This window comes from Dromaius novaehollandiae, chromosome 8, assembly GCF_036370855.1.
Source record: "Dromaius novaehollandiae isolate bDroNov1 chromosome 8, bDroNov1.hap1, whole genome shotgun sequence".
In the NCBI taxonomy this organism is placed as follows: Eukaryota; Metazoa; Chordata; class Aves; order Casuariiformes; family Dromaiidae; genus Dromaius; species Dromaius novaehollandiae.
The window spans coordinates 38,163,772-38,188,186 of record NC_088105.1 but is presented as its reverse complement, the minus strand read 5'-3'; the positions used below and the strand labels follow the sequence as shown (position 1 = coordinate 38,188,186).

General features: G+C 37.2%; 1 protein-coding gene across 3 annotated transcripts; it reads left to right on the top strand.

The window, feature by feature from the left end:
• The first annotated feature begins 211 nt into the window (after positions 1-211).
• On the top strand, positions 212-23,269 carry OMA1 (OMA1 zinc metallopeptidase). Of its 3 annotated transcripts, none has more exons than XM_026105748.2 (9): positions 212-338; positions 1,190-1,718; positions 3,082-3,310; positions 4,547-4,720; positions 4,820-4,927; positions 6,655-6,783; positions 10,503-10,577; positions 11,895-12,044; positions 19,480-23,269. In XM_026105748.2, the coding sequence occupies exons 2-9, from the start codon at positions 1,210-1,212 to the stop codon at positions 19,699-19,701; spliced, it is 1,596 nt and encodes a 531-aa protein (XP_025961533.2). In that variant the 5' UTR covers positions 212-338; positions 1,190-1,209; the 3' UTR covers positions 19,702-23,269. The 3 variants fall into 3 exon arrangements, with proteins under 3 accessions (XP_025961533.2, XP_025961515.2, XP_025961523.2); XM_026105730.2 differs by lacking the exon at positions 212-338 and adding an exon at positions 345-547; XM_026105738.2 differs by lacking the exon at positions 212-338 and adding an exon at positions 565-689.
• The last annotated feature ends 1,146 nt before the right edge of the window (positions 23,270-24,415 follow it).

Below are 24,415 nucleotides of genomic sequence, written 5' to 3'. Positions count from 1 at the left end.
CACAGCGGGCAGGGCTGGGGGGAACGGCGGCGCCTCAGCACCCGCCGAGGAGACACCACACGCGCAAACTCTTCCACAGCGCAACCCCAGCAGCTCCCGCAAAATGGCGGGTCCCTCGCCCCGCCTCACCGCGGCCGTTGTGGAGGCCCCGCCCCGCCCCGCCCGCGCGCCGGGGCACGAGGCCGCGGGGGCGGAGCCTCCGCAACGGCCGCGGCGAGGCGCGGGCGGCGCGAGGCCGCCGCCTCAGGGCAGCGCTGCCCCCGCCCCGCCCCCTCGCTCCCGCCCTCCGCCTCGGTCCCGCACCGGCGGCGGCGACTCCGCCTCCGCCTCTCGGGGCGGTGAGTAGGGGAGCGCGGCGGAGGAGGAGGCGTTTCCCCGAGCCCGTCGCCAGGCCTCCTCTTCCCTCCTCTGGCGCCTCAGCGCGACACGTCTCCTTCCCCCTCCCCGCCCCCGCGCGCCTGATCACGTCCAGCCCTATCGCGATAATCGCGCCTAGAGGTGGCGGGGGCGCTGCTGAGCGCGGCCTGCGTGGGCGCTGAGGGCCGAGGTCAGCCGCTCCGCCTCAGGCCGTGTCGAGAGGGGCGGGAGGCGGAGCGGGGGGAGCTGCCGCCGCGGTTCCTCTTCCTGAGGGGAGCGGGGGGGCGGGGAGGAGAGGGCAGCCGGAGCTAACGGCGAGCACGGCCGCCGCGGTGAGTGAGAAGGCCCCGGCCCGGAGACGCGGGTTTCGCTGGGCTGAGCCGCTTCTGTCGTAGGCCGCGCGCGGCACAGGCGCACCGAGAGCCGGGGAAAGGTGTTAGCAAGATGCTGAACAGCGTCTCCCTGCTCCGGAGTGCGTGCGAGTAGCACCTGTGGCAAGGAGCTGCGCACGGAAAGGTGGTGCTGCGCATGAGCCTTTTCCACCTGTTATCATTCTAGTATCTTGGTGATTAAAGAGGAGGAAAATTAAAAAAAAAAAGCTTTATTTTGTCCTCAGTTATAAAATGTAAAATATTTGCCCTTGTTTTTGCACTTTTAAACAGATTCCTACCTTAAATTGCAACAGGATGCAGTTGTAACTGTGACATTTTTTTGTACAACCCAGCTGTTGGTAAACAGATACATGGTGTCTGTTCCCATGAAATGATGTTTCAGGGTTTCCTGTTTGGGTGGTTTTCTCTAATATGTCTATGCTATTTTTGTTTTGTTTCAGGGTAACCCAACGAAAGGGGTATGAATATCGTCTGTGGTCTAAAGTTTCCTGGCAGGAACTGTATTTTCTTTCACTTAACTTCTTTGACCAAGCAGGGGAAATGCAATAATCGCTATAGGTCTTCTGCAAGACACTGTCAGATTCAAGTCAGTTGTATACTAAATAGATGTCAAAGGCTAGATTTGAGTGGAAATACTAGGAACTGTTTTTTGACTGGAAGCCCTAGCTACTGTGGAAACTCAATTGGTAAAGGACAGAGGTGTCTTTTGAGTACTGTAAATACAGAAGTATGCAAGAATGCACCCCACAGTTCTGCAAGATCTTGCTTCCTGTCTTCTCAGCCACTGGTGGAGAAGATCACATCCCTCCAAATCAGTTCCCTTGTGCAACTCCCAAATCGTTTTTCTGCTTGGAACATTCAGACCATCAGATTTTTTCACATATCACCATCATCTCAGGCTGCTCCAGTTCCCCTTTTCTGGATGATCGTTAAACCAGCTCAGAAATTATTTGCTATCATTCTTGGCAGGTAAAATGCTATCTCACTTCCCCTCTGACAGTAAGACCCCGCTGTGCAAAGACTTGTGCATATATTCATTGTTGTTCGTAGAGAATGATATGTGCACATGAAGTGTTTTCATCTGAGTACTTGTGTAAATAATTGCAGGACTGGAGGCTCATTTTGTACATTTGATTTTATTCCAGTTTTAGGAACCAGTCTTTACCTCTAACTAAAGTTGCTGTGAGCTTATGGGAACTACCTTTGGTAGCTTTGTGTTAGAAAAAAGGTTTTCTTTATCCTTGAGAAAGGTATTAAAAATCAGACCTGAAAATTAACTTGGAATTTCAGGAATGCTGAGCACTCAGCAGCAAAGCAGTATCCTGTGAGGTACCAGCCAGCCATAGCTGCATATACAAAATACCAATTTAGTTTTGCGGCTTCCCAAGACACTGTGTGTGCTGCACACTTTTGTGCTCCACAGCCTTCTGTGTATTTTAGATATTTCAGGGCTGAGGTGGCTGTTCTGGTTTGGATAACCCTGCTTCCTTCTAGCTCCGTGGTATGTGGACTGTGCTTTGGAAGTGGGTAAATGTGCTGCCCAGGGCGCTTGCTGTCTTCTGGATTCCAGGTGGTCCCATGCCACTTGATGCTGGGAAGTAGAGGAAGCTTGATTTCTTGAGCATTTTTTTTGGTGAATAATCTTGAGTTTTGGGCAGCAATGCCTTGAGTCTGTCGGAAGCGTAGGCACTCTGGCATTGCAAGACTGGTTTAATTAGAGACTAAGTTTGTGTTTGTCATCTTGCGTGTGTTCTGTGTGTTACAAAACCAGAATTCCAAGTGTTATCTGAAAGTCAAATTGAGTGGTTTTGTACCTCAAGGGAGCTTTGCATGGAAGCAGATAAAATTGTAAGCCAAAATTTCAATCTTCACTAATCTCATACCAATTGTAATGGCAACATCTTTAAAACAAAACTCTTTCAGATTAAACTGAACTGCAGTCCTGAAAATTTAGAATATAGAGGAATTTAGAAAAATGTTTTGCTAAAAGTGATTTGTTTTACAAGAAAATGGAAAAAAGAATGGAAATGACAGTTTGCTCAACAGCATTCAGAAAGTCGTTTCCATTATCAGAGGTGTTAGATTTATCTTTTGCTCTTCTCATTCTCACTTACGCATGGTAAAGGGAGATAGAGCAAGATTCTAAGGGGCATTGTTTCTCCTTCCTGTGTGAGGGAGGAAAGGGAATGGAGTGGGGGGGGGGGGCAAGTACAGTGTAACTACTTATATATTCTCACATGAGGTGAGAATGTAATAGGGAATAGAGCATGGGCAGACAGTAACAACCTGCTTTTTAACTACAGCCTAAGTTGACAATGTTTGTATCTTACAGGAGCATAAGAAACTGGTGGAAGGCACTTCCTCCTAACAAACGGGAACTCTTCAAGGAAAGTGCAAGGAAAAATAAATGGAAGATACTCCTGAGTGTCAGTAGCTTAGGAGTTTTATTTATTGTGTTTTATTTTACTCACTTGGAAGAGACGCCAATCACAGGGCGTGCTCGACTGGTAGTATTTGGAAAAGAACATTTTAGGGAACTGTCACAGATGGAGTATGATATGGTAAGATTTTAAAGTAAATTCAAAGTGCTCTAAAACTGTTACTGCTTTTTTAGTGATGATATAGTCCAGTTATTGAAATGGGCAAACAAACCTAGTGGTGTCCTTGATAAGCCTTGAACTTGAAAGTAAAGGCTCTAGCTCTTTTCTCTGGCACGCTTCCTGGCAATCAGATTCTCTTTTATCGCTCAGCAGAAGTGAGAGCTTTACAGTACTTTGCAGCATTTCGCACACAGAACCTCACAGAACCACCCCCATTACTTACCTAAATTCTTTCTCAGAGTTCAGGAACGCATGATGGTTAAAAAAAACACATTACATGAATGGAGCAAACATTTCTAACACAGTTATTGTAATATAACAAAAACTACAACAACCATGCAGAAGCAGTAAAAGCATAACTAATAGGTATACGCTCAGACCTGTCTCATTTTCTTTGCTGGTTTGAGCGCTCTTTGAGTCTTGTTTAAAGTCCTCTGTTTTCAGTTGTCATCTTGTAAGGTAATACCCTCCACCATTCAGAATGCCTTCTGTTCTACCCCTTTTTTTCATTTGCTCAGCTAATCTCTATTTAGTTGCTTTCTTCTAGACTATCCATTGCTTTAATTTCTGTAACTTTCTGTAAGTTCTGTAACTTTCTCTTTGAATGTCAGTGAGACCTGATAATCCAGCCATACACACACATCACTGTATTACAGAGAATGTGAGATAAGTAAACAGAGCCAAAGAAATATAAGGATATAGATGAATTGTCTTTTATAAAATTTTCCAGATTATACATTGCAAAATAAATATACAGATAATAAATATATAGATATAGAAAAACTAAATTTAAATAGGATTTCAGAAGGAGTATATAGAAAGGTTCCCCAAATTGTGATGCCCTGCCTAACTATGCATTAGGAATACCTCAGAGGTGGGAGGATATAGGACCAAGTTTACAGGTCTTATTCTTGATCTGTGCTCAGTTTATTTCCTTTTAAGGTTTAATCCTTAACTTGTGGGTTTCAAAGTCTGAACTGAAGTATATTGGCTTTGGCTGTATGGATGAAGAGTAGATGAAAACTGTATTATCACATGTGTCAAATAAAAGTATTTACTATCAATTTAGACCTTTATTAAGTTGTATGTAGTTGCTAAATTAGTTTACCAGTTAGCTATTTACTATATGTTTATTCTGCCTAGCAATGGATTGAATTTTTGTTTCATCAAATATTCATTGATGAATTTTTGCTTCAGTGGATGGCGGAATTCGAAAACAAAATGTTACCTGAAACAGATGCACGCTATCAGGTTGTTGAAAGAGTTGTCGGTCATTTATCTGAAAGCAATAAGGACATCCCGCAAGTCTCTGAGCAGAAGTGGGTTATCCATGTGGTTGAAGAACCAGGTGTAAATGCTTTTGTGCTTCCGGTAAGTTGAACCCCAGCACAAAAATTATTAGCAATATTAAAACAACATTTTATTTGTATATCTTCTATGTAAAATTGCACTTTTTCTTTTTGTTTACAGAATGGACAAGTATTTGTTTTCACAGGATTGCTGAATGCAGTTTCTGATATTCACCAGTTGTCTTTCATTTTGGGACATGAAATAGCTCATGCTGTGCTGGAACACGCAGTAAGTATTTATTTAAAGAAAGCTTTCTAAAATTCTTAAATTACTTCTAATTACTTATTCTAATTAAGATTTTTCCTGTTGCTGCCAAGCAGAGTGTCAGTGTGACTCTTCCTCATTAATGAAATACAGTACTGAGTTTGAAATGAGAGTTTTCTCATACAGTAAGTATATCCCTAGAACTTTATGTAGTTCTGGATAGCTGCTGGAAGTTTTACAGTAGTTTTAGCACAGTGTGTGTCAGTATTTTTTTCATAATTCTGCAGATGGATTATGGCTTACTATTAACAGTTGTTTAGAGCTTGGTCTAGAGATGTCCTTCCTTCTGTAGTGCAGATGTAAGGAACTGGAGGCACTCAGCAACCCAGTTTGTTAGTCCTAGATTTGTTAATACCCACAGAAATGGATATACCTAAATATATTCTTTTAAAATACATGGTATTTTTATTACAGTAGCACACAGTTTTAGAATGATGAACTCCAGAATGCCTGGAACTTGATTCTGCTTTTGCAAATGATTGCTTTCACAAACTTAATTTTTCCATACTCTGACATGAATGCATTGAAATAGGTAGTTGTCATTTGCACAGAATCAGTGCAATCATTTGGTTGTGCTTTGAAGGTGCAGCTACAAAAAAAAAAAAAAAAAAAAAAAAGAGGATGGTACAGAAATCTGGCTCATACTATTCTAGATTGGGATGATTTGCTAGAAAGTGCTTCTTTGTCTGCCTCTGAAATAATTTCTGTCTGTCCATGTAGTTTAAAGAATCATAGTCTTTACATACTCATTAGTTTCAGAAAACATAATTGCCTTTAAATGTAAAGATCCTCATAAATTTGCAAAAGTAATCTAGAAATGGATAAATATATTTTGAAAGCATTGGCAGAGCAGGAGAATTGCTTACTGGAACTTGTATGCCTTTGGATGAGCAACAGTATTCACGTTGTAATTCTTTGGGCTCAGTTGAGCCAACTAGGACTTGTTAAACTTTTAAAAACATTTCTAATAAAGAACTTACTTAGTGACTTAGTGTGGAACCTTTATCACCCAACTGGTATAGAGAGAAGTATTGTATGATTTGGCTAACCAATTTTGTGATGCAGCTTGTCAATGCTCAGATCAGTTTGTTACATGTCAAGTAGAAGTCTGAAAAACAGAAGAACTTTAATTCCTTTCTTCAGGATCTTTTAGATTCCGAAACTAAAACAGCACAACAGAAAATAAAAAATGAATATGGTAGGTGGGACTGCCTATTGTCCCCTTATCTTTTTGGGATTCTTGTCTAAAAGTTGTCTATCTCCTCTCAGGTTAATGTAAAGAAGAGTCTTCTAGATCTTTTATGTAGGCTAGTGTCTACCTGTTCCATATATGTGTACATATACCTGAACTATTTCATGGCATTTTTGCTGGAGAACTCTACCTGTATGTTGCTATCATCTTATCCCAGGCTTTGAATCTCTCCATTTAGGAGACAGACAAGATATATTTGCTCAAGTAGTATTTATGTTGTTGGTGTGGATTATAGGCTGAAAGTATCTTGTATCCAACTGTGTGTGTGTGTGTGTGGTTTTTGTTTTTGTGTGAGCAGAGGAGCTTGTATTAGCCCTGTTCACATGGCTGCATACTTGCACTGAGAAAAATGGGTGATTTTGTAGTGTTTCCAAATTATGTTATATTATTTAAAAAAACTCAGACAGTAAGGAATGAAAACTGGACTGTTTGTTTTCAGGCAGAGAAAGCCAGTCTGGTTCACTTCTTGGATTTCCTATCACTCATCTTTCTCACTATGATTTGGGCCATCTGTCCTCGTGATAGTTTGGCGGTTGTTGGCCAGTGGATTCAGAGCAAGTTGCAGGAGGTAAGACTGGCTATGGAATAGTTCATGCAACTTACTTGAGTACCTTGACTTGCATAATTGTTATATGCTGGCATTCATTGCTAATGTGTTTAAATATTTCTTATGGTCATTCCTTAGTTGCATGGAAAAACATTCATTTATATTCTTGGGGAGACAGTACCACTAAATAATCTGTTTCTGTGAAAGGATGACAGAGATTACAGGCAAACATAACTGGGTTTATTTCTGAAGGGAATATGTTTTTATAAATATACTTCTGCTTTAGTTTATATGTGTTATCATTTATCCTTTTGAAGAACTTTGGATCTTCTTAAGTAATGACTGGGTTTGGACTGGACAGGTTCTTCATATTTGCTTCCAAGTTAAGTTTGATGATTGTCTTTTTAAAATGTAGTTCACTTTCTAAAGCTCTAGATGTTGAAGTGCCAGGTTTCCATCTTGAATAGTTGTTAAATTGTTTCTAAACAAACTAAAATATATGGAATCAGTATCTTTTAAATACATTGTTAGTGGTAATAAAACATTTGCAAGATAAGAAAGTTGAGAATCTAAATGTCCTTTTATAGTAAAAACCACAGTATAATAAAACTTAGTGAAATATAATCCTTTCACACAGTATAAATTCCAAGAAAGTAAAATTTAGAGTTTTTATAGTGCCATCTTTCTTCTGCTGTCTAATTTACTATCTGATTTTGGACAGTTATTGATCTATTTCTTACAAAAAAATTTTTTCTTTTTAAGAAATTTTGCTCACTTTGTAAAACTTGTTATCTGCATTGTAATAAAAAAAAAACTCCTTAGTTTCTTTGACTTCTTCTGATGCTTTTCCTGGTATTTCCCCCCTGGTTCTTCAAAACACACAAAATTAAACATAACCAATCTGCTTGGCAGTTCTTATCCTAATGTGTGGATTCTGAACGTAAATTACCTCTAAAGAGCTTGGAAGTTTGTACAAGTAGCTAAAAACCCAGTACATTGATGAATGCTAGCTGGTATTTTTGAAGAACTGAATTTGGAAAAAAGCAGTGTGAGTCAATTCTGAGACTGCTCATAATTTAGACAAGTTTTAGCTCCCTGTCAGCATCTTTAGTTTAAAACGTCTTTCCTCTTCTAGTTTAACTGCAGCTGCTATTTTAGCAAGTGGTATGATAGTTTAGAATTGTGCTTTAGAGTGCAAATGGAATCTGGATTTAAGCTCATAGTCCTACTGTGCTATAGAAAAGATCTGTGATTTATTGTACGATAATGCCCCATTTTAAAACCCTTATCAGGCTCACCTTCAATAAAATTAAATGTATTGGCATGTAATACTGAATAAAGTGATAAGAAATACTGGCAAAGCTTCATCCCCCATTCTAAAGGTGCTGAATAGAGAGTTTTGTTTCTGTTGCTTACCCATGAATGCAACATGTAATTGCGTCTGCCATTCAGCATCTGCCTATCATGCTTACGTGAAAATGTTTCTTTCTGCACTTTCTCAGGACATTTTCTTTTCTTTTCTTCCCTAACTGTATTTTCCTTTTCTAATGTTCTGGAATCCCAGTTTGCCATTATTATCCATGGTAGTGTCTTGCACCACTCATTGGGTTATTTAAGCCACATTGCAGAACTCGCTTCTCTTTCACTCTCTGTTCTTCTCTGTCCTCAGAGACTACTTTTTTCCTTAATGACTATTGTTGATTTGTAGCTATTCACTATAAGTAACTTCCAGTGACTCTTGGTGGGCCTCTTGGCATGTTAGCTTCAATCCTGCTTTTCTCTCTAAAACTAGTGGTTTTGTCTTTGCCTTAGGAAATTTTAAAGTTCTCTCATGGTGTCTCATGGTAGTGGATGTTTTTTAGTCATATAAGCCTGAACTGAAACACACTGGCTTTTCTTTTATAGCAGAAGTTATTTTGTAGGGAAACTAAATCACATGAGCCTAGGAACTATTCTTGGAATAGCCCAACATGTGACTCTGAGTTTTACTTACATCCCACACACTAGTGTTTACAAATACAGTACTTGATAGTTCCTCTCCCCTCCAGCTAATGCTATCAGATTTGTATTTCACGAGGAAACTGATGGTTCCTGGTTGTCAGTTTACCTGGAACTTCCTTTTCTTCAACATACACACAGCTCTGGCCAGTGACTTGAAAATCAGATCTTTCTTCTTTATTATATCTAATTTCTGACAGGGATTTTAGGTCAGAGTTTCAAGATCTAATTTTTCATTTCAGCACATTCATAAAACTTTTTAAAAATTCTGTTTCTCAGTAGCAGATGAATATTGCTGTACATCAGATGCCTCAGGACCCTTCTGTGTGACTGCTGTTGAGACTTTATTGACTAGAAACGCACTGTGAAAGAGAGTCCAAATTTTCTCAAGACATTCGGATTTCCCTATGGCTTTAATCTTAGATCTGAAGAACAAACATACAAGCATCTCACAAACTGCAGAGCTGGCATTTAAGTCTCTCTTGTATGTTAATGAGATGTTGATAATAATCATCACAACAAAACAAATCTGGAACCCTACATTGTTACTACGTCTAATATAAGAACTGCTGTGTGGAGTCACATCACAGCCTGTTTACGCTAGTGTCTTGTCTGCAACTGGCCAGTAGCTGTTATAGATATCTTTATGTACTCAAGGGATTGGACCACTCCTTTGGTGCTTTTCATTTCTAACCCCCCCCCTTGCTCCCTCCCCAGAATGCATAAGAGGGACATGGTTCTCTACCCAGATAAAGAGCTGGTAAAAGCTTTTTCTCTGCGCTAAACTTGCATACTCTCACTCATCAGTTGGTGTTTCCTAACCAATGCCCAGACCAGAATGTTGTGACATATTCCTTATAATCTCTGCAGGAGTTTACACACTAGAGCAAGCTGTTTTAATGAGTCCTAATTAGCATTTACTATAACCTGATAGTCTAGGGCAGGGCTGTCCAAAACTATGTGAATTACATGTGCCAGGAGATCCTGTGTTACATAAATAAGTATTTATTTGACAAAACTGCCTATGTCCTCTAGTGCCTATTAATACGGTATCATCCCCCAGAAAAAAGGGATAGAAGTTGGTCAAATTAATATATTCCAGCTGGATTTCTCAAGGGCAATTTACAATTTGTCTTGGGGGTATAATCATGAAAGAGGAGTCATTTCTGCATGGAAATGTTTATGGTTATGTTTGATGCTGGGGGCTATTTACTGTGCATATGTAGGTGATATGAGGTTTAAAGACAGTCATCATAAAAGTTTAAGAGAGCCATTGGATTTTTTTTTTTTTGCATACAGTTGCTACATTTAAAATCTTAAACAATGCAAGTAAGAGTGTAGTGAAAATTTTCTATTTTGTGCATAATCAAACTGTTTCTTCTAAATATGAATCTTCCATGCAACCCTGACCAGTAATATATCTTTATTTTTAATGTTTTAAATCAACTAATTTAAAGTTGGCATTGTCCCTTTGAGTGCTGCAAAATGCTGTGAAATTTGTTGATGATAGAGGCTGTAAAAATATATATAATTTTAATTCATTTCCACTGAATACAGGATCAACGAATTGCATATAATGGAATTAAAGATTGGATTAAGAAAAACTAATACTGACCAATTGCAGTGCTAATATGATAGATAAATGCTTCTTCTTAAGAGAAGACTAGAAAAATAGCTACAATGCTGTTTGCTTTGTACATGTTCAAAACCAAGAAATATTGCTTTGATGTGCTTTTTTCCAGTTTATTTTTGATAGACCATACAGCAGGACATTGGAAGCTGAAGCTGATAAAGTGGGACTTCAGTTTGCAGCCAAGGTAACTACAGATGATTTCCTTTACTAGAAACTTAGCAGACATTTTTCCATTTCCATTATAATTAGAGTCACACTACATACAGAGGATCATTCATTTCAGAATCTCCCAGATCTTTTAAGAAATGCAGGTTTATGAAGTAGCAGGAAAATAGAATAGTTTGTAGGGGAAGACAAAGGCGTTCTGGCTAAACTGTATGTAATAAAGTTGAAATTTGTAAGGTGGAGCTTTATTAACTGCAAAGGATACTTTCGATGTGGCTTATTACTATTAGAAGAAAAAGCTGTGTATTTATAAAGAAGAGAAAGCCAAATAGTGAGCTTTCATAAAAAAGAATACATTAAATTTTATGCATTTATATAAAATGTACTTTAATTTTGTCTTTTGCCTAATTTCTATCTATTACAAGCACTTTGGAGGAATGCTTTAGTATACTTTAGTGCACTTAAAGTATTCTGATCTTAATGTCTATTTGCATAACAGTACAGTTACATTTAAGAACTCTTCTGTAATGTGATTATATTTTCTGTAGCTGCTGATAATGACAAAGCATATAGATACTTTTCTGGTATTTTAATCTAAATACAGCCATGTAAATAATATGGCTTTGCTAAAGTAAGAGTAAAATTTGGTCAGAAACTGCTCAGAACTTTTTTCATAATCCATTTTATCTGTCACCTTTTTTTGTCCATGTGGATTTTAATTAAATTAAACAAAATAAAACAAATCTGTCAGTTCTAGCTAAGCACAGTAGAGTTAGAAAAATGTTAGATAGTTAGATAACTATGAGAGCAGCACCCTCTAGTGTTAATATTTCATAAGGAAGATTTCCTTTTGTTAATAATTTTATTAATATTTCTTCAAGGCAAAGGTTTGTTTTTTAAAATGAATTTGATTCTGGGACTGAAACTGCACTTCCTGTTCAAAATCATCTAGGGGACTAATACAATCCATGGGAAAACATAATTGATCTTTAGCAATATTGCTCTTAATAATTCCTCTCTTGGTAATAAACGGTATTTCTGGCAAAAATGCTGGAAATTGTGAACCTGATTTTTCTTCCTCCTATTTCATGTGTAAAATTTTTAAGATCAGTGGAATTACATACATGTTAGAAGGAACAGATCTAGTGTCTCTGTGGAGGAGTTTTTACTTTATTATAGTATTTTAGAATAGCCTTTTTCTGTCTGATATAAGGCCATCTGAAGATGTTTTGCAGATCTACAATTTAAGATGTCTGTTGTAATTCAATGCACGTTAGAATGTGTATTCTAGTACCTTAAAAACATAATGGTGTATACATTTCCTCTCTGCTTTCAGGCTTGTGTGGATGTAAGAGCAAGCAGTGTATTTTGGCAACAGATGGAACTAGCAGAAACCATTCAGGGGCAGCCCAAGATACCAGAGTGGCTCTCCACACACCCCTCTCATGAAAACAGAGCTGAACACTTGGACCGGCTTATCCCAGAGGTGAGCAGAACTGAGAGAAGCGTGGCTTTTTCTCTGGGAAAGTGGGCAGAACTAGTTTGATGTTTGTTCACAAGCTACTTTTTTAGCATCATGCTTATTTTTATTTGTCATTACAGAAATTTTCTGTACTCTCAACCTTCTTAAGCTTTTATTAAACAAGGAAAAATTAAGACAGCATAGGTAAAATGTAATTATATTCTAGGATATTTTTCTGATTTCTGATCAAAGTGTAATACTTCCACTTTTTAATAATTTCCTGATATAGGTATGATAGTGACACGAGTCTTATCCATCCTTTTTCCATTTTGGAAGCCAGAGTTTAAGCTGGGTCCTTAAACTGTCTTGTCTTCTCTCTTGCTTTGGTAGCTAGCCCTAGGCTATCAAATAGAGAATGCTCCGTCAATTCCTGTCTCTCTCATTGATGTGGGATTGAATATACCTTGAATAACAGTGCCTCAGAAGAATGTCAGATCCCCAGTGGAAGGTTTCTTAATAGCCCTAGTTACGATAGAGGTCTCTCTAGATTTTGCAGCCTCTTTTTTCTTCATATCTCTCTAGCTCTTCCATAGCATTAGGGAGCAAATTTTACCCCACTCTAAGGAAATGGAGCTAATTCATGCAATTGCCCATCAATCTGCAGTCTGTTCTTTCTTTCAGATTTCCTCTCAGAGGAATGCCAAGTGGATAGCTGCTTAGGGATTCTCTTAATTTGCTATGTTACTCACTGGTAGCATAAGCAAAAATTCTGCTGTTGGCCAAATGTTAGTTTTGTAGTTGAAAACTCTGCCAAGCTTAGTACTCTTAATTTGTTTACTATTTTTTTTAAAAAAGAGAAAAAAACAGAACTGTTTAAAGATTGCTGTTGTTAAGTCTAACAATCCCTAAGCCTTGTTTTCAAATAGGCTGAACTGTATTTTGAAATTTCCTTCTGTCTTGAAACCAACTGACAATTTCCTTTTAGAGGTGTTTTACTGATTTCAGAGGAGAAAGATGACTTTCATGAATCCTTTGATAGTTAATGCAGTAAATATTCTAAATAATGGCATAAGTCAAAATAGAGATTAAGAGTAGGAGGCTGGAGACTGGCTAGGCTGAATATATTAAATTAATTTACACAAATACTGTACTTTGCAGAAATGATTTTCTGATATTTAAATAGATTGTGAGACTATTTTGATGTATTTTATAACATGTATATTAGAGCAGCTGAGTTGGAAAATGATAGTTCTTGTGGAACCTCAATTATAGTTAGATTGACCATAAAGGGTTCAGGATCTTTTATTTTCGTACAATTGATTGGCTTATAAAGCAGCAATGAAATAAATTTCATCTTATGTTCTACCCCAGGACTGAGCAAACAAGTTATGCATTGTTATATACCTGGCAATCATATTATTTCTCTCTTAACTCTTATAGTCTGCCAGGTAGAACAAGCTTTCTTTTTTGCATTACTACTGTAACTTGCAAGAGTGGCGGAGGCTGTGAAACTTCCTTCCAAAGGACAACTGAGGAGGACTAGAGATATTTTCATTTGCTTTTTACCTTAAACATTTTTTGGAGTAGGACGGGAAGGCAGGGGCGGCAGGCTTTCTGTGTTGAACAGAAGTTCACTAGGCGAGTGAGGTTGATACTGCAGAAGTAGATAACACTTCTGCATGCGTCCTTTCATTTTTATTGGAGACTTCTTGTCTAAAAATTTGATTCTCCTTCCTCGGACAGCTAGACAGCTAGCTTCTTGAAGCTAAATTTCAGGCATGTGAAGAGAATCCGCGGGCTTTGTTGTCATTTAATATCAGCAGCTTTTTGTTTTTCATTCACATACTTGCCTTCTTTTAGAGCACTATATTTACCATGTGTTAGTATCTATTAAATATTCAGAGCTCAGAGGGAGAAGCCAAATTTCTAAAAGGGCTGTTAATAATATCTCTATTTGAAGAAACTGTACTTCTTAGTCTCAGTATTGGATTCTTCATGATCAAGAAGCAAGGACTTAAATCCTAAAGGAATTCTGATGTTTTTTACCTTTGTATTTGGTTTTGAAAATTACTTCAGTTGAAGTGGTCCTTTCCCAAAAGATAAGAATGAAATAAAACAGTTTGTATTAAAGATATTGATACAAATATTGTTGTGTTTCATATACTGGTAGTGTTGAAGCTGAAATGGCTTTCAGGGCAAGGCAATATCTATTATTAGACCAGGTACCATACCTGGGGGAAACAGGGACAAGTTTTTGGACTTCTTAGGCCCTTGAGATATTTCTCTACAGATTTCTGAGCAAGCTCACAATAAACTATGATCTTATAAAACAAAGGCTTTTCTTCAGGTGATGAAGTTGCGTGTCTCAAAGAGGTGACTTAATAGTCTCAGGAAATGTAAATTAAAACAGGAATATCAAAGAGATTCTCTTTTCGTATAAATAAAAGACAGAGAAAATGAAATGAGCGTTAAAGATCTTAAATCCTGTTTTCTGAACAAGTTGCAAGCTGCGGCCAAACTGAGGAACTAGTAAATACAAAATTGTAAGTAGTTACTAAGTGTCATTATCCCGGAAAGGCTATAAAGAAAATTAAAAAGATTTACCATGTTTTTGAAGGACTCCTTAGAGTGGGAGAGGTTTGGATTGTAAACTAGGGAAATGGAATTCCTATGTGGAAGCCAGTGAGATACTTAATGAAGACCTGTGCATGTATACAATTTTTTAAATACTTTCAGAAAAAAAATCATGAAATAGTTTTGTACCAGTGGAATGATGCTTACAATTGTTCTGGAGAGAAAAATCATGGAAGTGCATTGTCAGAAAGAAGCTAAAGGATCTTCTGGTTCATCTCTGAACCTTTAATGTTTTTTGACTGTCTACAGTTTGTCTACCTTTTTCTTAGTATGCTGTCCAAATAAAGCACTGTACATCAGCTGAAGCCTCAGCTGTACTGAATAAAGCAGAGGGTTATCTCCTGTGCCTTGTCAGTGATGCAAAGATCCACCCTGACATGATACTTGGTTTTTTTGGCATCATATAGTTGACTCAGATTCCATTTTTGATTCACTGTAACTGTTTCCCAAATTTTCTTATGGAAATGCCGTGTTGCAGTGATTTCAGAAGTCTTATGAAATTGGGATATTTCACCTCTACTGCTTCTCTTTTGTTTGCTAGGTCAATTAACTTGTTTAGAAAAAAAAGTAAATTAATTTGCTTTGTCAAGATTTATTCTTGTCAAATCCATGTTGACTGTCTATCACTTTTATTTTCGTTTGGGTAGTTACTGTTTATTCCTCAATCTGATGTCATTTTGAATATTGAAGGTAGTTGTATTTCTCTTCCTTTTCAAAGAGCAAGTGGTATATTTGCAGTTTACTTTGAGACCTGCAGGTAATCACTAATGATTTGAAGGTTACTTCAGATAATTCTATAAGCACTCTGAGATTATATTGTGTAAGCCCTATCAATGTGAAAACTTACTAAACAGGAAAATAAGAATTCTGACCCATGTTTCTATCCTGTTCATAAAGTTGTTAAATACTTTGTCACAGCTTTCCTTTCCTGTGCCAACTGAAGCAGTGAAAGATTTGAAATATTAGCACTATATATCATTTGCTTTTCTTCTCCATCAAGTAATAGACATATCCATTCTTTTATCATCTTTTTACTGCAATTTCACTTACAGAATCTGTTGCCTTCTATATCCCCTGCTAATTGTAATTCATTTTGCAACTTAGCTTTTTTTTTTTGTTTTGTTTTGTTTCTTTTTTAAACCCTTGTACTTTTCCTTTGTTTTTGTTGGAATTGCAAGGTCAGGGCATAAGTCAGCCGTACCAAGGTAATCATAGTTGGTACACAAGAGACTATAACCCTTGGCCTGGTTTGAGGACAAGAGAATGATGTGACTTTTATCCTGAGAGAGCTGGCAACCTGAAAGTTAGGATGCACTCAGAAAGACTGAGGATTTGAGGTGCAGTTAGCCTGTGACAGTGTTGAAGGAATAATAAGGAAAGCTAAAAATTTCCTATTTTTGTCTCTACTGGTAGGTTTTGTATGAAAGCAATAGGATGAGGCAGACCTCCCTGGTTCTTACCGCTCCCCACTTCCAGCACATTGCAGGAGGTGATTGCAATCATGTTGCTGAGAAACTGCTTCACCTTTGCTACTTACAAGCCAAAATTTTCATATTTTATAATTTCAGATCTTCTGAACCTGTGAGCATGCAGGTGGTCTTTATTCTGAACAGCAGTAGTTACAGTTTAGCATGCACTTGAGAAGAACAGCATTAAAGTACTCTCATTTCCCAGGTGCATCTGTGTTCTCGCTCTAGCTAGTTAACCTTGTCTCAATTCTGTCCATCTTCTTTATTCGTAACACTCTTCAGTATACACAGTCAATGAAATGTTCTTATTTATAACACTGGTATGCATGTGCTTCATTAAGAATGTTTTTACTTGTCCTCTTGCCCAAACTGTCAAGATTAAATAGAGACGACCAAATTGCTCAAGCAGTATTGAATTACTGAATTTGAAGTTGCTAGTGATTTTGAAAGTACCATATGGTTGACCATGTCGGGCTGTTTTATCTTTCAGGAAAAATATATTGTGAGCTCCTCAGTCAGTTACTGTCATCTTAATGATGCTACAATGGTGCTGGCACAAAATGAAATGGCAGTAGCCAACTGAGCTAATGAAGAACATCACCTAAATAGGGTTGAATCTTTCGTACCCTTCACAAACATACATACAAAGGCTACTTTGACTAGAGTGTGTAATCATATTTATCTTTAGCAGTGAGATGACATGTTAACATAGCTTTCCGTTCTCAGACTGTAGTCTTTTTAATGGCATATGAGTTGATGTGTTGAATTGGCATCTCCTTCCCTCTTGGACAGCTTTATGTGTAGCAAGAAAGCAAAGACATCCACAGGGTAAAAGTGTTAAATCTGAAGTATTGTTTTTGACCTTTGAAGTTGTGACTTCAGTATTTTAGATAAGTGAAACCATGGAAATAAGCCAGGCACTATATAGCCAAGAAAACCAGAGATTTAAAATTGCTAAATTAGTTTAAAAGAGGATTACATTGCACTTTCCAGGATACAGCTTAAATCTTTATATTTCCATTTGCTTTGAATAATGCTGCTTGACATTAATGCAGTCTTGCAGCAGCTTATGTTCTGGAAGAGAACAAGGGAAAACTTGATTTGTCATAAATGTCAGTTTAGAAATGAATTGGTCACTGAAGCAGAAGACTGTTCAGAAGTATACTTAACATTTGGTGACTACATGGACAATCACCTTTATAGTAAAAAAAAAAAATACTGAAAGCTTTATTCGTATTATTTTTTAAAAGTTAGACAATTGCATAATCTAGACTTGTGTATCCAAGTGATTTAAACATTATATTTCAGCAATAAACAGCTGAGAGAACTCTTGATATATTTCTGGAATGTGTCTTTTTCTAAAAAAACCCAGTTATTGCTTTTAAATTGTTTGTTTCTAGGCATTTACAGGAAATTCTTACCAGTTTACTGTATGAAAATTAGGGAGAAATATGTATTGGTACCTCTTATACAAATGGACTAGTTAAGAAGCACTGTTCTTCCATTTTAAAAACTGTTGCAGTAAGCTGCTCCCACTGTCTTTGGTGAAAGGGTACAAAATAGCTTCAAAATGATGGGTAAATATTTCTGCATAGATGTACTGGAAAGGTAGGACACCTGCTGTATAGGTAGTTAGAGGTAAGCAATTGTATCTGCATAGACTCTATATTATTTAAATAGGTATAGCCAAATCTAGTATATATAAAACAAATTAAATTCTGGTTTTTTGTTTTTTTTTAAGTGCAGTGATAGGAATGCTGTGAAAACTGTGTTACCTTCCTCTGCCTCTTTAATCCATCTAGAGCAAATAAACAGTCCCTAATACTTTTTTAACGGCAGTCCCCAATAGTGTTCAGCAGGCATCTGTCTACAGCTCAGGACAGGTGTCACTGTTACTGTTCATACACACGGGTATGAAGAAAAAAAGAATAAAATATACGTACAAACTTACTTTCCCATGAAAAGGTGAGAAAGAAAATTGGATGTTCGTCTGCCCACAGGTGTATGTTTTTAACTGAGGCTAAGAAACAGTTAACATTACATTAAAGTGACCATGACATTGATTAGTGCTTAAATATCAGACTATTTTTTGACTACTTTTGTGCTGTTTCTTTAAACCAGTGGGTTTTGTTATTTCATCTTGCAAATCCTGAAAAAATAGTTCTTAGTGGAAATGTAGAGCCCTCTAAAATCCTGCAAATAATAGTTTTCTATGTAATGTATAGAAACTTACTTCTCTTTGGTAGCTTATGTGGATTTTGTGGGAGAATTCATGGCTACCAGTAAGCCTGTGGACAACTGGTTGGAAAGTACTACATCAAACTGAGTTCTGTGGTAACCATTTTTAGCTATAAAGCATGCTGCCTGTTTGTGTGGGCTAGTGAAAGTATGTTTAATTTAATTAAAATGAACACTAAATTTATTGTCCTTCAAAACAGGTGACTGTTTATACTATTTTATATCAGTTTCTTCACAATGCTTTTGATAGATGAGATTCATCTGTTTTCATACCTTTCTCAGATTGCCTACAAGGCAGGATGATCTGTGAACCAGAATACAAAGCTGGAGGAAGCGCAAGAAGACTGTGCTCTGGGATTTTGATACTCTGGGAAATCCTTTAACTCCTTTGTGCCTCCACTTTCTAATCTGTAAAATGGAAATAATGATGATTTAATTCTTTAGTAAGCGGAAGTAATTAAAATTTGATTTCCTAGTGCTAATCTCTTAATCCAGGTACATTTTTGTATTCTAGGAATATTGTTTTCTGAGAACACTTGGGAGTTGTCACTTGTGCAACTGGACCTTGACTATAGTGATTGACCCTCTGGATCTCTGTGCTGAGCAGTTAAATGTCCATTATGTTACTGATGATTTCCCCCCCCCCCCTCTTTTGAGTCATATATATATATACACACATTTGTTTCAGTAATGAAACATATCTGATGAAGTAAATTACTTACAATCGTTTTTTCTTGATGCGGTCATTTTAATTTACATGTGAATATAGGAGAAAGGTACTGCTGTGAACAAATGTCACATGAAATAGTTCGAAAACTTCATATTTACCTATGTGGTACCTCTTAGAGTATCCATTCTTCGGGAGACTAGCTGAGAAAACATTTTTTCATTCATCTTCTTTCATTCTTGCATTCTTTCCATTGTTCTACCACATTAAATGTTACCTTTCTTCCCAAGAATTCTTGGTTTCTCTTGAAAAATTGTTTGATAACAACTCTATTGACTTTAATATTATACTCACTAAACTTTGTGTAGCAAATGCAGACCTTACTGGGAAGCCAAACAGCTGACTGATTTTTTTTAAAGTGAGCTTGATTTATTTTCCTATGTATTCACAGGCTCTTAAAATAAGAGAGAGCTGCAATTGCCCATCTCTTTCTGGACCAGATCCTCGCCTCATTTTCAGACTTAACATGCAACATCTCCTGGAATCATCTAAAGATCAACAAACACAAAATTCTACAAAGCAAGATCTTACAAAACCAAAACTGGATTTGCCTCACACTCAAAAAGTGGAAGATATGCCAGTAACTTTTGCAGTTAAACCTACTAACTCTTGATATTAATATTCTATTTTTATGAAACTCGCTATCCTGAAGGTCTGTCTTTTAAGGCAAATTTGTCTTTGAACCATGAAGAACTTCTAGCCATTCATATTTTGTGTTTCTTTCTTATGATCTCCCACTCAAAGCAATAAGGAGCTCTGCCCACACAAGAAGAGTAGTATGTTGGCATAGAAGGTTTCTTATTATTCATCAAGGGTTGCTAAAAATAAATTGCTTCTCAGGGGAAAGACAATCTCATACAATCCAGTAACACAGTGTAATTTTCAGCTTTATCAGGCTCACCTTGATCACAGGGCTGATGAGCCAGAAGCATTGCTAAAGCAGAAAGGAAAGTAGTTTTCATCACTTAAGTTGTCTGGTTTGTCTTGCTGTAATTTGGTTTAGATCTGTTCAACTTCATTTGAGAAATAATGATGAGAACATATTGCCTGTTCTACATATAGAATGTTTAAAAATATTAAGCTGAGATGCAGTAAAATAGCTTATGGTCTGGATATACCCCCACTTACTGCTGGGATTTTTCTTCTTGCTAATGCATTTTAGAATACAGATTGTTTCAGCATTTCTCTTCAAAGCAACCTAAAAGCATTGCCCAAAGTTCAGTTTAAAAGAGGAGTTAAATAATTTTCCAAGGAAGTCTTTCTTGTAAAAATTCTGTAGAAGAGCGAGTTTGTAGCACTAGAATGCTGTGCAAGGATGATCCTTTTTAAATGAGTGGGATGCCTCATCAGAGGCCAGATTTATTTTGGTGGCAGTTGATCTGGACGTGTCAGTCTGGATACAAGTAATTGCTGCTATGGAAGTATGTTAGACAGTAGACAAATGTAACAAGATTTTTTACCTGTACAGCTTTAGCAGTTGTACCCTATGCTAAAAGGGGACTTCTCAGGAAACCAGCAATCCTGGACATTAAAAAAAAAAAAAAAAAAAAAAAGCAACACAAAACACCCTGCCCCCCAAACAGGACTTTTACGGTGAAGATCAATATGCACAAGATAGGTAATGCTGATGGACCAGCCAGCATAATCAGTATGTTATCTTTTATTTGTAATTGACTGAGAGATCCTTGCTTTCCTGTTGATGAAAATATTGTATGCTGATCTTACAGGAAGAAATAGAAAGAGGCAGGAGCAAGTAAAAACAAAAAAGGCAATCCTTTTCTTTTATCTGTTCAGATGTATTTGCTGTTTGTTTTTTGTTTTGTTACTCACTTTGTATTAAAATAAAGTTTATATATAGGAAGAAAAATCTGCTTCAGGTATGGCAGTATTTTAGAGTAAGGGGGCATTCAAAAGCTTTGACAATGTATGATATTTTGAAATGTTCTTTTTTTTTATATATGGAGGGGGCAGACCTCCTCATATTTCTTCAATTTAATCAGAATGCAGGATTTGAAGGGGGGGGAAAAAAAGTTTTCAGTGCCGTCAGTGAATCCGTAGTTTGAAAAACAGTTTGGGAAACCAGTAATTTTACTGACTTCAGTCAAAGAGCCGGGGTCCTCTGAGAAATGCTAGCAACTACCCAGCTTACCTCTCTTTGGAGATAAGTCGATGTATTTGCAGTGTTGACTGTGTTGATGATTCTAGGCCTGATTATATAGGTCTAGATTGGCTGCATATTGCTTGCAAGCTGTTTTAAAATCTCTCCTCGATACTACTGGCAAGAGGCAGAAAGTCCAGCCTGACCATTATTCATCCATCCATTTTTATTCTTAGTGACAGGAGTTTTTGTAACAGATGTTCAGTGATGCGTTAAAGCATTTGGACATTGTCACCTGAAGGTAAACAGAAAAATACACCATTTAGATTTCCCTGTGGACTTTATAGTTTATACTGCAACACTGAAACTGCAGTGCTGCTGCCTCTCTCTTGCTCCAGTGTCAAAGCTTGTTTTGTTATCCGGGGTTCCTGGCTGACATGCAACTTGATGTTTATGTCGGTTAAGACTAGGGAGAATGTAGAAGAGTTTTTACAGTGTTCAAGATTAAGGATGAAACTACGCAAGTTTCATATTTCTACTGTCTATTTTAAGTGGCTGAAGTATTAGAGTGGAATATTGGAGATGCAAATTTAAAGTTCAACAGAGGAAATTTTTTTAATTTGTGTGTAAATGCTCTTGTAGCCATGCTAGCCTAATCATGTAAGAGACGAGACAAGTTTTCAAGGGAGAGTAATAGCTTATATTAGACCAACTGAAGGGCTTATGTGCTTTTTCCAACTACATTGGTCTAATAAAAGATACCTCTCTCCTTATAAACCTTATACAATTGCATGCACATGTATGTGTGTGTGTATATATGTATGTATATAGAGATATATAAAGCACACAGAGATTTAAGCTTCTAACCTAAAACAATGTAGTTTATGGTCTGTAATGGGATGTTGAAATTTTCCTTTTTTACTTCACATCCTGAATTATCCCGAATACATTGTCAAGTGCTTTAGAAAGGAGTTCTCTTTTCTCTCTGCTTCTCTTGGCTGTCCAACACAGAAAATGCCATGTGCTCATCTGCCTCTTGGTAGGCTCTTGTGCCTTAAATTCTTATTAAATAGTGTACTTTACATTTGCCTACATTGTTGAAGTATTTTCAAATACTTTCTTGAATAAAAAATTAACAAAAATAAATATCCTTGCTTTCCAAAGATTTGAGAAACCTCGGCAAAAGTTACACTATTTTAATTAAAGAAAATATAATTATTTTAAGTCCATTTTAAACCCATTTCAAATATTTTAAATTAATTTCAAATTATGTCCCTTAGGAAAATATTGTGGTTGCAGGCTTCTAACAAGCTGTAGAAACTTTGCATTGCAGTTGTATAACTTAGTATGTTACAGGAAAGATAGAGCTAGAAATCTAGTTGAAGGAATACAGTACTTGAAAAATGCATATCATCTCGCAAGTGGGAGCATAGTGGGTAAAGGGAATAAGGTAAGATGGATTGGTAAAAATGTTTCTACATTTCTACTGCTAGTACTGCATGCTGTGCTTCACAGCTTCTTATAGAAAGATTAAGTATATGGTACAGGTCGCACTAAATCTCTCCTATGCATTTACTGTACTGGGAGTGTTCAGAGATTTGACAAGCAGGGCAGGTGCATACAAGGCATTTCTGTAATAAAAATGGCTCTCTGTAACTTTTGGTCTTTCATGTTGACATGTTTTTTATTTTTTGTATTTTGAAAAATGCTCTTTCTGAGGTGTTTGATTTGAAATACGTAAGTGCCAAGAAAGCAAAGTAAAGAGCTGTTAGAATGCTCTTTGTTTTTGAATTCTGTTTGTAGTCATTAAAAGAGAAACAAACTTGCAAGCTTGATGCCTTTTTCATGTATTATCTAGACTGCCACAGGTTTTTTTTCCTCTGTGTATTGGTATTTCAGTATCTCAGGTTCAAAGAGTATTTCCAGTATAATACTCTGTTGTAAGCTAATTTACTGCCATCAAAATTCTCTCTGCTAAAATTCCTTGTGCTTTTTTCAGCTCTTGGAGTTTTTGAAGGGTAAACGGGATGACAAGGATGTGGTTGGTAATAGAGGTACCAGAATAAAACTTTTCTGTCAGCAATACATCGTGACTTCTTTAACATTGCAATCCATAGTGCATAGCAGGGGTGTAGTCACCCTCAGTAAGGACTAACAGCAATAACTTGCATTTCTAGATAACTTGAAGCACTTCGTAAATGTTAGTTAAGTTTTCCGTAATGCCTGCATAGGTGAACTTTCTGACTGTTTTATTGGAAATACTGAAGCGCAGTTAACATAGTGACTTTACCAAAGCTTCACAGAAGATCAGTGAAAAAGCTGGGGCCAGACCTCTGGTGTTCTGAATCATTCCCTTGTTGGCTACATCACGCTGCATAAAGTTTCCATGTCTAAAACCACAGTTTCCTAACAGGAAATTAAAGTGATAGGTTTTGGAAAATTCTGTTATGCAGTTTGTTGTCTTTTCATATCTACTTAGAGAAGTTGGATGTATCTTTATGCATATTTGAGTAAGATATGGTTATTTGTTCTTGCCTGACCTATTTCTTAACTACTTTATATCTTACGTGTAACCCAAGAGTTATTTGTTTACTGTCTGTCATCACCTAGGAGCTGATTCCTAAATCTGTTAGTATTTTAGTAATTTAATCTCAAAAAAGTTGAGACTTTCAAATTCATGATTCCTCCACAAAGTCTGGGTTTGCTGTACTTATTCTCTTATTAGCTGTAAGGTGACCCTGCGTAGAAGTTCACTACAGTTCTTCCACCTCCATCTTTTTCTGGTGCTCTTGCAGGTGCCTCTGCTAGAAGCAGCAAGAGCTGCAGGATCAGAATCAGGATAAACAGAATGAACTTTTACATAAGTTGAATAAAAGAGATTGAGTTGCATGTTCTGCTTGTGAAAACTTTATTGTTGGGGTTAGCAATTGTTGGCAGATGTGTAGAAGGAAGATCCTCAAGCAACCGATTGAGTGTCTCTGGTGTTCCTCATTGCTGCCTAGACATATTGCAAACAACCACTAAATGTGTTATTTGATCTCGTGGAGACCCCATACCAAACACAGGCCTAGCATAATATTCCTTGCTATGCTGGTTAAAGGCTGCCGTTCTTGGTACATGAGTCAGGAGTTGTTACTCCGATTTATGAAGGGAGGCAGAGAATTGTTATCTCCAGCACATAAATTCATTATAACTATTAAACTAAGCTGATATTGAACCTGTTGACCTG